This window comes from Balaenoptera physalus (assembly GCF_965194825.1).
Source record: "Balaenoptera physalus genome assembly, chromosome: 14".
Taxonomy (NCBI): Eukaryota; Metazoa; Chordata; class Mammalia; order Artiodactyla; family Balaenopteridae; genus Balaenoptera; species Balaenoptera physalus.
Genome location: NC_138893.1, coordinates 33959261 through 33978038, shown reverse-complemented (window position 1 = coordinate 33978038; position 18778 = coordinate 33959261). Strand labels below are relative to the sequence as shown.

Sequence of the window (18778 nt, the reverse complement as noted above, 5' to 3'; positions counted from 1 at the left end):
ACTCTCAAAACTGTCTATAATTCTGATAAACCTCAAAGCAAAGTTGTCAAATCACTGCCAGCTCCTAAATCTAGAGCTACATTATACAACAATTAATTCTGAATACGAATCTACTGCAAGAGACCAGAAGTCTACCGAAAGCCCAATGGCACACACTACCTGCTTCTCTGGCACCCGCATGCTGCTCTTTCTGTTTATTCGGCTGTAGGTCCATATCTTCATCATCTTCATAACTCCTCTTGTGACGACTGGGAGTGTAGGACGTTGAAGGGCTGACTCGAGCTTGGTTTGTATTAACATAGGCGTTAAATGAAAGGTTAAGGAAAGATTTTCATGAACTGGGGAATATCGTTAAGTTACCCTACCTAGGTGACTAATAAAAGACTATTACTTTGGCAGTTTGGTTAAAATAAAAACGTATTTTTAAAAGAAGGTTGATGTATACAATAAATAAGCTATAAGGATATATTGTATAGCAGCGGTCCCCAACCTTTCTGGCACCAGGGACCAGTTTCATGTAAGACAACTTTTCCCGGACGGGTGTGTGTGTATGGGGGGGATGGTTCAGGCGGTAATGAGAGCGATGGGGAGCGGCAAAATGAAGTTTCCCTCGCTCACCCGCCGCTCACCTCCTGCTGTGCAGCCCAGTTCCTAACAGGCCACGGCCCAGGGGTTGGGGACCCCTGTTGTATAACACAGGGAATACAGCCAATATTTTATAATAAATATGGAGTTTAATCTATCAAAATTTTGAATCACGATGTTGTACACCTGAAATTAAAACACTATTGTAAATCAACCACACCTCAATTTTTTAAAAAACCCAGAATAACAAAAATTTCTTTTTAATAAAAGAAGGTTGAACTTCCAGTTTGGGTCATAAGAATTAACAGCTCAAACTTATGCCCCCTACCTTGCTGTAAAGAACTGTAAAACTGATCTCCCAAGGCAATAGAAATAAAAGCAAAAATAAACAAATGGGACCTAATCAAACTTATAAGCTTTCACACAGAAAAGGAACCATAAATAAAATGAAAAGACAACCTATGGACTGGGAGAAAATATTTGCAAAAGATGAGACCTACAAGGGCTTAATTTCCAAAATATACAAACAGCTCATACAACTCAATAAGAAACAAACAAACAACCCAATCAAAAAATGGGCAGAAGATCTAAACAAACACTTCTCCAAAGACGAAATATAGAAGGCCAACAGGCACATGAAAAGATGCTCAACATCGCTAATTATTAGAGAAATGCAAATCAAAACTACAATGAGGTATAATCACTTCACACTGGTCAGAATGGCCATCATCAAAAAGTCTACAAATAGTGCTCGCTTCGGCAGCACATATACTAAAAAAGTCTACAAATAATAAATGCTGGAGAGAGTGTGGAGAAAAGGGAACCCTCCTACACTGTTGGTGGGAATGTAAATTGGTGCAGCCCCTATGGAAAACAGAATGGAGGCTCCTTAAAAAACTAAAAATAGAGTTACCATTATGATCCAGCAATCTCACTCCTGGGCATATATACAGAAAAGACAAAAGCTCTAATTTGAAAAGATACATGCACCCCAATGTTCAAAGCAGCACTAGTAACAATAGCCAAGCCATGGAAGCAACCTAAATGTCCATCAACAGATGAATGGATAAAGATGTGGTGTGTATACACATACATACACACACACACACACACACACACACACACACACACACACAGGGATATTACTCAGCCATGAAAAAGAATGAAATAATGCCATCTGCAGCAACATGGATGGACCCAGAGATTATCATATTAAGTGAAATAAGTCGGACAGAGAAAGACAAATATTATATGATACCACTTATATGTGAGATATAAAAAAATAGTACAAATGAACTTATTTATAAAATAGAAACAGACTCACAGACATAGAAAACAAACTCATGGTTACCAAAGGCGAAGGGTAGGGGCTGGCGGGGGAGGGATAAATTGGGAGTATGGGACTGACAGATGCACACTACCATATATAAAATAGATAAACGACAAGAATTTACTGCTTAGCACAAGGAAATATATTCAATGTCTTGAAATAAACTATACTGGAAAAGAAACTTTAAAAAAGAATACATATATATATGCGCATAACTGAATCACTTTGCTGTATACCTGAAACTAACACAATATTGTAAATCAACTATACTTCAATTAAAAAAACAAAAAACCTGTAAAACTGGACAAAAGGCATGAAGCAACTGTTTTCAGACTTTGGACAACAAGGAACATAAGGTTATGATCCTTGAATGAGAAGAAACACCACAGGTAAACTCCACATTGTCCCCAGCTCTCTCAGGGGCATATTCCAAATTGCAGCAAAGGGAAGTGGAGGTTCTGCTCTTGCTGGTAGAGAAAACAGAGCACATAGCTCAGGGCTACTGAAGCAACTGGAATTTGCAGAACAGTTAGAGAGGAAGGAGCTGCAGATAGAGCCCTGGGAGAGAACAGCTGCTGCTTGGTTGGGAGCTTAGCAGAGATTCTGGAAGTTGTACAATACTAGAACTGGACCCTGCTGAGAATCACGAGCACTTAGGTGAGACCCGGAAATAGCACATCTCGCAAGTAAGGACTACATCCTACACTGTAAGTGACACTCATACCTACCTTAACAAATCCCAAAACCAAGCCTTGACATGATCAAAGTGATCCACTTAAATTACCTGCCTGCCAGAACAAAATTCAACATTCTTGAAGACAAAAGTAAACTTTCAACAGTGCTGTATATCAGCATAAGTAATCATAACACATGATTAATTACGTGAAGAAGCAGGAAAGTATGGCCTATAAGCAGGATTTAAAACAGTATCAATAGAAAAAAAAAACAACCCAGAGACAACCTGGATGTTGGAATTAGCAGACAAGGGCATTAAAAAGCAACTCCAAAATTTACAATTTTAAAAGAAAAGATGAGGACTATCATCAGAAAAATGGAAACAAAGAAAAAATCAAATGAAAAAATCTAGAACTAAAAAATAAAATGGAAAAAAAAACCCTCAATCACCTGAGAACAATAATAATTAGTCTACAATCATGTGATTTGAGCCCCAGAAAACGAGAAAAAGATGAGACTGGGACAGAAAAATATTTGAAGAAACAATGGCTGAAATCTTCTGAAAAATATCAACCCACAGGTCTAAAAGCTCAATAAAACCCAAGCAAGAGACACACAAAAAACCCAGACATGGGCACATCATAGTCAAGCTGCTGAAAACCACAGAGAATATTAGAAGCAGCCAGAGGAAAATTAAAGACCCATTACATACAGGTGACAATGATAAAAATGATAGCTATCCTTTTATCAAAAAACAATGGAGGCCAGAAGACAATGGAACAATATCATTAAAGTGTTGAAGATGGGAGATACCTGTCAATCAAGCATTCCATAACCACTGGGAGAAAAAAAAAGGTTCTACAACCACTGAAAATATCCTTCAAAAATAAAGGTGAGGGACCTCCCTAGCGGTCCAGTGGTTAAGACTCCATGCTCCCAATGCAGGGGGCATGTCGATCCCTGGTCAGGGAACTAAGATCCGGCATGCTGCACAATGCAGCACCACAACACACACACACACAAAAGGGTGAAATAAAGACATTTTCAGTTGAAAAAAAGCTGAGAAAATTTATCACCAACAGATCAGTACCTAAAAAAAAAAGGCTCAGTGAAATGATTCCAGACAAAAACAAAGCCAAAAAGAGCTAGAAATGATAAATATTTATGCAACATAAAAGATGTAATTTTCCCCCCTCATTTCTAAATTTATGTAGGAGACAACTGTTTAAAAGATAAATAGAAGTATATTGTAGTGAGGCTCAAGGATCAAAGAAGAAATCACAAAGGAAATTAGAAAATATTTTGAACTGAATGAGAGTAAAAACAAGTCAAAATTTGTGGGATCCAACTAAAGCAGTAATTAGAGAGAATTTTATGGCCTTAAATGCTAATATTAGAAAAGGAAGATATGAAATGAATGATCTGCACACTAACCTTAAGGTTAAAAAAAAAATTAAAACCATTACTAAAAACGAAGGCAATAAGAGCAAAAATCAATGAAATAGAAAACAAAAAATTAAAGTAAAAAGTTGATTCTCTGACAAACCCCTAGCAATACTAATCAAGGATAAAAGAGAAAAATAAATTAACATTTTGGAAATGAAAGATCATTGTTAGATATCCCTTAGACATTAAAAGGAAAATAAGGAAATACTATGAAAGTTTTATGTCAATAAATTCAAGAACTGTGATTCAATGATTGTGAAACATTCCTTGAGAGACACACAAATTTATCACAACCGACACAAAGTATCTGTTAAAAAACTGATTTAATAAGTTAAAATCTCATCAAAAAAATGCCTGGCCTCAAACTGGAAACAACCCATATGTCCATCAATTGGAGATTATATAAACAAATACCATCAGCAATAAAAAGGAATGAACTATGGATACACATGGATGACTCTCAAATGCATTATGCTGAATAAAAGATCAGACACAAAAGACTATATGTTATATGATTCCATTTGTATGACATTCAAGAATACGTAAAATTAAGCTATAGTGAATGAAATCAGAGCAGTCGTGGGGAGGAGGTGGTGACGGGAAAAAGGCACAAAGTTCTTTACTTCGATGGGTGTGCAAATTACAGGTGGATGCATTTATCCAAACCACTTAAGTATACCTTTAAAATCTGTGCATTTCAGTATGTGAACTATGCCTAAAAAAATTAGTAACTAAAAAAAATTAAAATGAGAATGAGATGTCTCCACAATCTCTCAAAAGAACAAACATGTTGTTTCCCCTTAATAAAATTAGAATGAGTTCTAATTTAAAACTAGTTTTTTTACTTAATGATTGTGCAACTCTCTTTTTCAGTCCCTTTAAATCCACCTCAATCTTTTAAACAGTATTTCACTAGCAGAATGCACCATAATTTTCTCATTTCTCAGTGATGAATACTGAAGGTTGTTTTATAGATTTTCTTGTTTAGGACAAAGGAAACACATTTTATTAAAATAAAGCCAAGCTCTATAAATGAAGAATAATTTTCTTTTCCAGCTACCTTCACTGAGGTAAAAAGACTAAGTTAAAAAAAAAAAAATCAAAATGTGAATTGTGGTCTCTTCAATTAAGAAAATAATCAGTAACCATTCAACACATAAGAAGGTTCACATAAAGGATATTTCTTTTACCCACGTGGATTCTCCAGGCACTGGAACACAATAGAAAGTCTGTCTTTCCAAAGTGGTAGTTCGTGGAGAGTTTAAATCAACTTCTTGCTGAGGCTGTGATGTACACAAAATTTTATTTTATTAAAAAAAATTTATTAAAAAAACTTTAAAAATTAGCAACCATATTTCCATGTTATTTATAAAATCACAGTAAATACTTTCATATTAAGAGTTAATTAACAAGCAACTACTAAACCCAAACTATCATTTTTGAAAAGAAAACGGACAGAAAATGATTTCAAATGCAATAATCAATATAGTACCTTCCTTCAAATCCAAATATACAGCACCCTAGGTTACAAAATTAAATCCCTTTGAATATTAATCAGAGTGAGGCCTCCCAGAGGTCCTCATTTCAGCACCAACACCGGCTCTATCCAACTGTCTGCAAACTCCAGTGCTGGATGTCTTAGGCCAAACAACCAGTAAGACAAGAATACAGCACCACCCAAGAAAAAGAGAAAAAAAAAAAAGAAAGAAACAACAGACCAAATAAATGAAGATGAAATAGGCAACCTACCTGAAAAAGATAGTAAAGATTATCCAAAATCTCGGAAACAGAATGGAGAAAATACAAGAAACATTTAACAAGGATCTAGAAGAAATGAAGAGCAAACAAACACTGATGAAGAACATAATTACTGAAATTAAAAATACTCTAGAAGGAATCAATAGCAGAATAACTGAGGCAGAAGAATGGATAAGTGAGCTGGAAGATAAAATGATGGAAATAACTGCCAGGGAGCAGAATAAAGAAAAAAGAATGAAAAGAATTGAGGACAATCTCAGAGATCTCTGGGACAACATTAAACGCACCAACGTTCGAATTATAGGGGTCCCAGAAGAAGAGGAAAAGAAAGGGGCTGAGAAAATACTTGAAGAGATTACAGTCGAAAACTTCCCTAACATGGTAAAGGAAAGAGTCAATCAAGTCCAGGAAGCACAGAGAGTACCATACAGGATAAACCCAAAGAGACACACCGAGACACATATTAATGAAACTATCAAAAATTAAATACAAAGAAAAAATATTAAAATCAGCAAAGGAAAAGCAACAAATAACATACAAGGGAATCCCCATAAGGTTAACAGCTGATTTTTCAGCAGAAACTCTGCAAAACAGAGGGAGTGACAGGACATACTCAAAGTGATTAAAGGGAAAAGCCTACAACCAAGATTACTCTACCTGGCAAGGATCTCATTCAGATTCGATGGAGAAATTAAAACCTTTACAGATAGGCAAAAGTTAAGAGAATTCAGCACCACCAAAGCAGCTTTACAACAAATGCTAAAGGAACTTCTCCAGGCAGGAAACACAAGAGAAGGAAAAGATGTGCAAAAACAAACTCAAGGAACAGGATAGAAACCCCAGAGATAGATAAACCCACACACATACTGTCACCTTATTTTTGATAAAGGAGGCAAGAATATACAATGGAGAAAAGACAGCCTCTTCAATAAGTGGTGCTGGGAAAACTGGACAGCTACATGTAAAAGAATGAAATTAGAACACTTCCTAACACCATACACAAAAATAAACTCAAAATGGATTAAAGACCTAAATGTAAGGCCAGACACTATCAAACTCTTAGAGGAAAACATAGGCAGAACACTCTATGACATAAATCACAGCAAGATCCTTTTTGACCCACCTCCTAGAAAAATGGAAATAAAAACAAAAATAAACAACGGGGACCTAATGAAACTTAAAAGCTTTTGCACAGCAAAGGAAACCATAAACAAGATGAAAGGACAACCCTCAGAATGGGAGAAAATATTTGCAAATGAAGCAACTGACAAACGATTAATCTCCAAAATTTACAAGCAGCTCATGCAGCTCAATATCAAAAAAACAAACAACCCAATCCAGAAATGGGCAGAAGACATAAATAGACATTTCTCCAAAGATATACAGATTGCCAACAAACACATGAAAAGATGCTCAACATCACTAATCATTAGAGAAATGCAAATCGAAACTACAATGAGGTATCACCTCATACCAGTCAGAATGGCCATCATCAAAAAATCTACAAACAATAAATGCTAGAGAGGGTGTGGAGAAAAGAGAACCCTCCTTGCACTGTTGGTGGGAATGTAAATTGAGACAGCCAGTATGGAGAACAGTATGGAGGTTCCTTAAAACACTAAAAATAGAACTACCATATGACCCAGCAATCTCACTACTGGGCATATACTCTGAGAAAACCATAATTCAAAAAGAGTCATGTACCACAATGTTCACTGTAGCACTATTTACAATAGCCAGGACATGGAAGCAACCTAAATGTCCATCGACAGATCGAAAGAAGATGTGGCACATATATACAATGGAATATTACTCAGCCATAAAAAGAAACGAAATTGAGTTATTTGAGGTGAGGTGGATGGACCTAGAGTCTGTCCTACAGAGTGAAGTAAGTCAGAAAGAGAAAAACAAATACCGTATGCTAACACATATATATGGAATCTAAAAAAAAACAACAAAACCCAAAATGGTCATGAAGAACCTAGGGGCAGGACGGGAATAAAACCACAGAACAACTAGAGAATGGACTTGAGGACGTGGGGAGGGGAAAGGGTAAGCTGGGACAAAGTGAGAGAGTGGTATGGACATATATACACTACCAAATATAAAACAGATAGATAGTGGGAAGCAGCCGCATAGCACAGGGAGATCAGCTTGGTGCTTTGTAACCACCTAGAGGGGTGGGATAGGGAGGGTGGGATGGAGGGAGACGCAAGAGGGAAGAGATATGGGAACATATGTATATGTATAACTGATTCACTTTGTTATAAAGCAGAAACTAACACACCTTTGTAAAGCCATTATACTCCAATAAAGATGTTAAAAAAAAAAAACCCAAACAATTAAGAAAATGGTAATAGGACCATCAATATCAATAATTACCTTAAATGTAAATGGATTAAATACTCCAACCAAAAGAAACAGACTGGCTGAATGGATACAAAAACAAGACCCATACATATGCTGTCTACAACAGACCCACTTCAGACCTAGGGACACATACAGACTGAAAGTGAGGGGACAGAAAAAGATATTCCATGCAAATGGAAATCAAAAGAAAGCTGGAGTATCAATTCTCATATCAGACAAAATAGACTTTAAAACAAAGACTATCACAAGAGACAAAGAAGGACACTACATAATGATCAAAGGATCAATCCAAGACGATATAACAATTATAAATATATATGCACCCAACATAGGAGCACCTCAATACATAAGACAAATGCTAACAGCCATAAAAGGGGAAATCAACAGTAACACAAAAATAGTAGGGGACTTTAACACCCCACTTTCACCAATGGACAGATCATCCAAAATGAAAATAAATAAGGAAATACAAGCTTTAAATGACACATTAAACAAGATGGACTTAAATGATATTTATAGGACATTCCACCCAAAAACAACAGAATACACTTTCTTCTCAAGTGCTCATGGAACATTCTCCAGGATAGACCATATTTGGGGTCACAAATCAAGCCTTGTTAAATTTAAGAAAATTGAAATCGTATTAAGTATCTTTTCCGACCACAATGCTATGAGACTAGGTATCAATTACAGGAAAAAAAACTGTAAAAAATACAAACACATGGAGGCTAAACAATATGTTACTAAATAACCAAGAGATCACTGAGGAAATCAAAGAGGAAATCAAAAACTACCTAGAAACAAATGACAATGAAAACACAACAACCCAAAAGCTATGGGATGCAGCAAAAGCAGTTCTAAGAGGGAAGTTTATAGCAATACAATCCTACCTCAAGAAAGAAGAAAAATCTCAAATAAACAACCTAACCTTACACCTAAAGCAACTAGAGAAAGAAGAACAAAAATACCCCAAAGTTAGCAGAAGGAAAGAAATCATAAAGATCAGTTCAGAAATAAATGAAAAAGAAATGAAGGAAACAATAGCAAAGATCAATAAAACTAGAAGCTGGTTCCTTGAGAAGATAAACAAAATTGATAAACCATTAGCCAGACTTATGAAGAAAAAAAGGGAGAAGACTCAAATCAATAGAATTAGAAATGAAAAAGGAAACATAACAACTGACACTGCAGAAATACAAAGGATCATGAGAGATTACTACAAGCAACTATATGCCAATAAAATGGACAACCTGGAAGAAATGGACACATTCTTAGAAAAGCACAACCTTCCGAGACTGAACCAGGAAGAAATAGAAAATATAAACAGACCAATCACAAGCACTGAAATTGAGACTGTGATTAAAAATCTTCCAACAAACAAAAGCTCAGGACCAGATGGCTTCACAGGCGAATTCTATCAAACATTTAGAGAAGAGCTAACACCTATCCTTCTCAAACTCTTCCAAAATACAGCAATGGGAGGAACACTCCCAAACTCATTCTATGAGGCCACCATCACCCTGATACCAAAACCAGACAAAGATGTCACAGAAAAATAAAACTACAGGCCAATATCTCTGAGGAACATAGATGCTAAAATCCTCAACGAAATACTAGCAAACAGAATCCAACAACACATTAAGAGGATCATACACCGTGATCAAGTGGGGTTTATCCCAGGAATGCAAGGATTCTTCAATATACGCTAATCAATCAATATGATACACCATATTAACAAACTGAAGGATAAAAAACCATATGATAATCTCAATAGATGCAGAAAAAGCTTTTGACAAAATTCAACACCCATTTATGATAAAAACCCTCCAGAAAGTAGGCATAGAGGGAACCTACCTCAACATAATAAAGGCCATATATGACAAACCCATAGCCAACATCACTCTCAATGGTGAAAAACTGAAACCATTTTCTCTAAGATCAGGAACAAGACAAGGGTGCCCACTCTCACCACTATTATTCAACACAGTTTTGAAAGTTTTAGCCACAGCATTCAGAGAAGAAAAAGAAATAAAAGGAATCCAAATAGGAAAAGAAGAAGTAAAGCTGTCACTGTTTGCAGATGACATGATACTATACACAGAGAATCCTAAAGATGTTACCAGAAAAATACTAGAGCTAATCAATAAATCTGGTAGAGTAGCAGGATACTAAATTAATGCACAGAAATCTCTTGCATTCCTATACACTAATGATGAAAAATCTGAAAGAGAAATTAAGGAAACAATCTCATTTACCACTGCAACAAAAAGAATACCTAGGAATAAACCTATCTAAGGAGACAAAAGACCTGTATGCAGAAAACTATAAGACACTGATGAAAGAAATTAAAGATGATACAAACAGATGGAGAGATATACCATGTTCTTGGATTGGAAGAATCAACATTGTGAAAATGACTATACTACCCAAAGCAATCTACACATTCAGTGCAATCCCTATCAAACTACCAATGGCATTTTTCACAGAACTTAGAACAAAAAATTGCACAATTTGTATGGAAACACAAAAGACCCCACACAGCCAAAGCAATCTTGAGAAAAACGGAGCTGGAGAAATCAGGTCTCTCGGGACATCAGACTATACTACAAAGCTACAGTAATCAAGGGTTTCCCTGGTGGCGCAGAGGTTAAGAATCCACCTGCCAATGCAGGGGATACGGGTTCGGGCCTTGGTCTGGGAAGATCCCACATGCCACGGAGCAACTAAGCCCGTGTGCCACAACTACTAAGCCTGCGCTCTATAGCTCCTGAAACACAACTACTGAAGCCCACGTGCCTAGAGCCTGTGCTGTGCAACAAGAGAAGCCACTGCAATGAGAAGCCCGCGCACCACAATGAAGAGTAGCCCCTGCTAGCTGCAACTAGAGAAAGCCCGCTCACAGTAGCGAAGACCCAACACAGCCAAAAATAAAATAAATAAATTAAAAAAAAAAAGCTACAGTAATCAAGACAGTATGGTACTGGCACAAAAACAGAAATATAGTTCAATGAACAGGATAGAAAGTCCAGAGATAAACCCATGCACATACGGTCACCTTATCTTTGATAAAGAAGGCAAGAGTATACAATGGAGGAAAGACTGTCTCTTCAATATGTGTTGCTGGGAAAACTGGACAGCTACATGTAAAAGAATGAAATTAGAACACTTCCTAACACCATACACAAAAATAAACTCAAGATGAATTAAAGACCTAAATGTAAGGCCAAACACTATAAAACTCTTAGAGGAAAACATGGGCAGAACGCAGACATAAATCACAGCAAGATCCTTTTTGACCCACCTCCTAGAGAAATGGAAATAAAAACAAAAATAAACAACTGGGACCTAATGAAACTTAAAAGCTTTTGCACAGCAAAGGAAACCATAAACAAGATGAAAAGACAACCCTCAGAATGGGAGCAAATATCTGCAAACAAATCAACGGACAAAGGATTAATCTCCAAAATATACAAGCAGCTCATGCAGCTCAATATCAAAAAAACAAACAACCCAACCCAAAAATGGGCAGAAGGCCTGAATAGACATTTCTCCAAAGAAGGTATACAGATTGCCAACAAATACATGAAAAGATGCTCAACATCACTAATCATTAGAAAAATGCAAATCAAAACTACAATGAGGTATCATCTCACACCTGTCAGAATGGCCATCATCAAAAAATCTACAAACAATAAACGCTGGAGAGGGTGTGGAGAAAAGGGAATCCTCTTGCACTGTTGCTGGGAATGTAAATTGATACAGCCACTATGGAGAACAGTAGGGAGGTTCCTTAAAAAACTAAAAATAGAACTACCATATGACCCAGCAATCCCACTACTGGGCATATACCCTGAGAAAACCATAATTCAAAAAGAGTCATGTACCACAATGTTCACTGCAGCTCTATTTACAATAGCCAGGACAAGGAAGCAACCTAAGTGTCCATTGACAGATGAATGGATAAAGAAGATGTGGCACATATATACAATGGAATATTACTCAGGCATAAAAAGAAACGAAATGGAGTTATTTGTAGTGAGGTAGATGGACCTAGAGTCTGTCCTACAGAGTGAAGTAAGTCAGAAAGAGAAAAACAAACACCGTATGCTAACACATATATATGGAATCTTAAAAAAAAAAAAAAGGTTCTGATGAACCTAGGTGCAGGACAGGAATAAAGACACAGACGTAGAGAATGGACTTGAGGACACGGGGAGGGGGAAGGGTAAGCTGGGACGAAGTGAGAGATTAACATTGACATATATACACTACCAAATGTAAAATAGATAGCTAGTGGGAAGCAGCTGCATAGCACAGGGCAATCAGCTTGGTGCTCTGCCACCACCTAAAGGGGTGGGATAAGGAGGGTGGGAAGGAGGCTCAAGAGGGAGGAGATATGGGGATATATGTATGCATATAGCTGATTCATTTTTTTATACAGCAGAAACTAACACAACATTGTAAAGCAATTATACTCCAATAAAGATGTTAAAGGAAAAATGAAAAAAAAATTAACTCCCTTTAAATAAACATGTTATTTTATTAAATTTTTTCAAAGACAGCGTTCATGGTAATCCCACTGTCTCTCTCATAGAAAGCTATCAGAATTAGCCCATTAAATAGGAATTAAGTGAAATACTCATTACAAGGTAGCTCTGAGATGAGATTTAAAAGTCAGATACTATTCCTTAGAAAAGGCATATTCTCTATTTCAAATATACCTAGAGGTAAGAGGCAGAGAGGACCCAAGATGTAATATTGAAAAAATTACTTCAACAAACACATATTACTTTTACAGTACCAAAAAAATCCCTTAAAAGTAAATAAAATCTATATTCTATTTTTTAAGAGAAAAAGAAAGGAAGAAAAGAAAGAAAGAAAGAATCCCAGAGATAACAATTGAGCCTGAGATAATATATATAAGCTAAGTTTTTTCTGTGTCTTTCTTTCCAGGGCCAAAGTTCCCTTTTCCTGATATGGTGTTTTTACTTATGACTCTTTAGCAACATAGTACAAAATACAAACTCTTTGCCTTTGGGAGTGTCACAGATGGACAGTCTCACCTATTTCATTTTCCCATTTCCAGAGGCTGAGATTATTGAGCTATAGAGACACTGCATTATTGTGTACTAGGGAAAAAAATGTGTATTAATTTATTAGCCTAATATGGCTTAGGGCCCCTTAAACAAGGGATGCAGGAAATCTAAAGTTGATTCATTCAACTTGCACAACGGTGCATGCTATGGGGCACCCTAAAGGAAAAAGACATGGGAGAGCTGGAGGCCATCATGTGTAAGATTAAACGAATCCATCATTCATGAGTCCGTTGCTCTAAATAAGTATAGGAAGTTATCATTTTTTCTTTATAGCAACCTTCCAAATTAGGGCTTTTCTTCCATACAGATCAGCCCGCTGGGCTAAAACATTTATTCAACAGGAACAATTTCTACTGTGAATTAACAGGCTGGGATTAGGGTTTATAAATCAACCTCTTGAGGTTTGGGTAAGCAGGAGTCAGACCCCCAGAATGTAAAAAGCCCTAAATAACCTGATTAAACTAAGATTCTGGACTGCAAAGCAGAAATCTAATAGATCCAGAATGGAGGTTAACTACTGAGGCTCACCTTTCTACTGGGGTCGTGCCTCAGCACGTGCCTGGTCAATCCCCACCTGTGATACTTGTTTTCTCTCTAACAATTGAAAATTACCACCTGTGTTTCAATAGAACCACATGAAAAACACACAAAAAGCAAAATATGAGAGATATTTTTAGTTAATATATTTTGACATGCTGATAATTTTCTTCTACTATTAAACCAGAAGTAAATTTTAAACTTTCCCCAGTTACAATGCCAGGCATGTTGAACAGGTGTCTGAATGAAATTAAGTTTAATTCTGTATGTTGTTCTTCTACTATCAGAAAAGCAATACCAAAGAAAATGCAGATATACTGTGGTTCCTCTTAATTGCTTTTCTAGTAAGTTTCTATCCAAAACTACCCCTTTTACAACTGTAATTATATCCAGGATTCTGTCTTCTTCCCTTTCCCATTACTGATATGTAAGAGAGTTTCTATTACTTCCTTTTATCAAAGAAAGCTTAAGTTTACTTTTTTCCTCCCAGGAAAAGAGGGCAGGATTTAATCAAATTTAATTAAGCATGTGTAAAGCTCTAAATTAATCTTCTTTCATTTTTCTTCTACTTTTCATTTTAAAAGAACTTATCATAACCTGTAATTTTAAAAAGCAAGTATATAGATATTAGGAAAAGAAAGGAATTTTATCATTTACAATATTCCACCTTCTAAGAGATTTTTAGAAGATCAAAAAAAATCATATCAGAGAAACTCAAGTAAAAGGCAAATAAAGAAAACATTTCACATGACTTCTTAGAACTAACTTATACACAAGATAAATAAATTTATGACCAACCAAAGAAAGTAATACATTCCCTGATTCGGAAAAAATTCTCATTAAAACGTTTTTTATATATTTTAAGTATACATACCCCACACTCTGCTACATCTCTATATTTTCCAAAATGAAGAACCTATGACCCAAAGCAAAAAAATAACAGTATTATATCAATCTATCAGAATCAAAATTACCATAAACAACACAAGGACAAAATTAATACTACTAATTGTAAACAGTAAGTTTCATGAAAAAAGCAATACATACACGTGCTTTTGTGTTTCGGTTAACAGTTTCATAAACTCCCATGTAAAATTCAGGGTCAAACATATCCTGAATCATGCAGCGAAACTTCACAAAACTGTTAGGTTTCAAATAATGAAGGGGAACTTCATTCAATGATGGTACCTTTAACAAAAACAAACAATCAAGTCAAAATATTCTGTGTATAAAACATTAAGCGCATATACATAGACATATATATCCAGACTCAAACCGCAATTCCCACACACACACAAAATCAAGGGAGCCAAATGATCTCAATGGTTAATGCAACACAATTGCTAAACAAAAGTACTTGCTGTGTTCTTGCAAGTTTGTATGATGACATTTGACTATAATGTAAAAGGATGCTTTTCCTTCATAACACTTTCCAATTAGCAGAAAGGCATTTGTTTTGTTGAGCTCTTCTCTTAAAACTCGTACATGCCAATTCTTTTAAAATGAAGGCAATAAAACAAAAGATAATCGAAGCTCTCGCAACTACCCATTTTTTTCATGGTCAATTACTGCCACCTAGAGGCGCCAATATAGAAGCACTTATTTGCTTGAATTTAAGTTTAAGTTGCAAAAGAGACCAAAACCTTTTAATACATATGCACTTAAAGCAGAGGGCAGTGCACATTAGTTTATATATATTTAAACTGTGTATGGACTACTGCTCTACTGTGAGAAACTGCAAGTCTGCCCAACCCTCGCCACCCACCCCCCTCCCCCCCCCAAAAGCAATGAGCTCACCCATTTAGGAGCATTATTTTCCTTCAGCTTTTCCTTAAAATACTCAATTACTTTCTTCTCCCAGCCAGGATTAACTCCATTTTGAGCTGAAAGAAAAATATACTGTTCAAAGCTGAAGGTACAATCTATAATAATAGACTATGTTCACACATTAGTTTAGTGTGCGCCTTACTGGAAGCACTGAACAAGACACCAGAAGCTGCCTTGTTGGGGGGTTGGATATTACAATCAGGGCGAGGCTGACCCCCTGCAGGCTCTCAGGAGCTAACAATCTCCTGAGAACACCCACAGAATGAGAAACGAGGCTCCCTAGACAAAGCAGAACAGGAACCATCATTTGAAAAGCACACTGATCTTTGAAAACATTTTTATACAGATTTTAAAAAATTTTTACAATTACCCTGAAATGAAGAGCAGAGAATGGTGGTGGGTTTTTTTTAAGTTTTTATTTGGGAATAATTTCAAACTTTCAAAAAGTCACAGTGAAAAATATGTCACAATGATAATTACAAAGAACACCTGTAACTTTGCCCCATTTACTTTATTTGCTTGCTCTCCCTCTCTCCCACATATTTTTCTGACTCACCTGAGATTACATTACACACATCATTTATTTTTACCTTTAAATAGTTCAATGTGTTTCCTAAGAATAAGGAGATTATCTTATATAACCACAGTACTTGTTATCAATCTCAGGAAATTCAAAATTGATACAATACTTTTTATCTAATCTACCATCCATATTCCAACTTGTCATTTGACCCAACACTATCCTTTATTGCACTTTTTCCACTTCAGTACAGGACCCAGTCTAGAATCGCATACCGCTTTTAGCTATCGTGTTTTTTTAATCTCCTTTATTCTGGAACAGTTCCTCAATCTTTATCTTTTATGACATTGACACTGCAGAATACAAACCCTTTAAAAAAAAATAGAAATCTCCTCACTGGGTCTGTCTGACGTTTCCTTATGCGTAGATTGCAGTTCCGTGTTACCAGTCAGAGTGCTACATAAGGATGCTGTGCCCTTGTAGGTACATCATTTACAGACAAGATGTCCATCTTCCCCTCATCAATGACGTTAATTTTCATCACCCAAAGCGACAGCCAATTTCTCCACTGTATTTACTTTCTTCCCCATACAACTAAAAAGCAATCTACAGGAGATACCTCAGATAATTTTCATGAAACTTGCCCTGCTCCCAAGACTCAGCATCCATTTTATGCTTCTTGCAATGATGATTGCAAAATCAGAGAAAGGTGTTTTTAATGTCATGTTAAAGAAAACCAGACTTTGAAAAATTATGGGAATTGGTCAAGACCAAAGAGTGAATCATCAACAGAATTAGGAATATATGTTTTCATGAACTAGAACTACCTAACCATAGCTGGTCAGTACTTCCACCATCACACAGGTACCACACTCATCACACAGGTGCTATGGAGATGTGGAGTAAAGGAATTTTGTCTATATCTGTTATGGAGCTGATTCTGTTAGAAATACTCATAAAATCCTGCTAACACCATGCTGCAGCAGAGATTCCAAATGCTTTCACTTAACTGAGCAAAGGACGGTTCTTAAAAAGAACTCGTGGAGATGAAAAACGAGGAAGTGATTCTGATGTGCAATGAGGGTTAAATCTACTAGTAGTAAACTAGTCCTCAAAGCTTGGTTCCCAGACTAGCAGTATTAGCACCACCTGAGTGGTTGTTAGAAAGGCAAATTCTTCAGCCCATCCCAGACCTACTGAATCAGAAACTCTGGAGGTGAAGCCTAGCGATTCATGTTTTAAAATACCCTCGAGGTGATTCTGATGCACACTGACATTTGAGAACCACTGCTCTACTAGACAACATGCCAATAAATGATTACTGAATTGGACAGCGGGGGGAGGGGACCAGAATGGGTATTTTTGCTTCTAGTCCAAATGGATGTTTAAAGAAAAGACCTACATGCAGCCATGACTGCGAACACCACTATGCTGACTACGTTTGTGTAAGAAACTTGAATATACCACATCACAGGTGATGAAGCTACATCAAAGAGTGATTGGGAAGCAGTAAGTTACTTCTAAGTAACTTACATGTACACAAAATGTTCTTAAGTAAAGGCCAGCTTACAAATATCTGGTACTGCTGGACAATTAAAGGACTGCAATAGATAATTCCAAAATTATCAAGAGTACAATAACTATCCATTACTTGTTAAGCCTACTGTGTGCCCAGCACTCTGCCAGGTGCTATCAGGATACTTAGAATTGAAGGAACTTAGAGCTAAGATAAGCTATGGATAGAATAACAGGCAAAAGCAAAGCAGAGAAACTAACGTAGGTCAAAAAAATCTCAGTGAGGGCTTCTGAAAGAGGTGTTTGAGCCAGGCCTGGGAAGAAGGGTAGAACTGAAACATGTTGACGTATGAGGGATGGGCATATTCCAGACGTAGAGCACTCTGGGGGAAGAAAGAGTAACGGTAAACCAAGGACAAGGATGGACACTACCAGAAATTCAAATACATGGAGCACTAAGTGCCTGGAAAAGAATAAAGCTACTGAACAAAAGGAAGATGAGGCCAAACACATCACAGAGTTTTCAATGCCAGGCTACAGATCTGCTCTCTATTCACAAACAATTCACCTTTACATTTCCAGAGTCTAGCAAGGGCCTGGGACATAGCTATCGGAGTTAGAGAAATAAACATTAAATAAGTACAATGTAGAGAAAATAGGTTGTTTCGCAAGACTAGCATCCATTTCCCCTTTTCCTAGTGACAGTGCCTCTTTTTGAGGGAGGAACCACAGCACTGTCACTCCCAGCCCAAGGGTGGACCTGACCTAGACCTCACAGTGGTTCTGATGATCAGTTTAGGGATGCATCAATCAAGGACAATCCTGGGAATAAGGCTTAGTAGCTGGGTTCAACATTATAGGTTATAATCCCGCAGCTGCATGTGGCCACAGTGACCAAGGTCTGTCTGAAAACTAAGCCATCCCAGAGGAAAGTGGAGTAAAAAGGCTGATTTCTGTAGACACAGTTTGAAGTATTTGGCTGTAATTGAGTCTGACGTTAACCCTCTCAGGAACCGTTACCTGAGACAACGTATTCATCTTCTCTGGTTCAAGCAGAATCGAGTTGGGCCATTTGCAACCAAGAGACCTGCTGAGCACACACATATCACTCTATTATAT

At 36.7% G+C, this 18778-nt stretch overlaps 1 protein-coding gene across 2 annotated transcripts in view; it reads right to left on the bottom strand.

Moving 5' to 3' along the window:
- Positions 1-18778, bottom strand: part of MCMBP (minichromosome maintenance complex binding protein) — a 68510-nt gene that overhangs the window by 30353 nt on the left and 19379 nt on the right. For both annotated transcript variants that reach the window (XM_082424763.1, XM_082424764.1), the window contains exons 2-6: positions 15595-15680; positions 14845-14985; positions 14672-14713; positions 5218-5319; positions 160-304 (exon numbers count right to left, since the gene is read on the bottom strand). In XM_082424763.1, coding sequence (XP_082280889.1) covers positions 160-304; positions 5218-5319; positions 14672-14713; positions 14845-14985; positions 15595-15680 — 516 coding nt within the window. The remainder of the gene's footprint in view (positions 1-159; positions 305-5217; positions 5320-14671; positions 14714-14844; positions 14986-15594; positions 15681-18778) is intronic.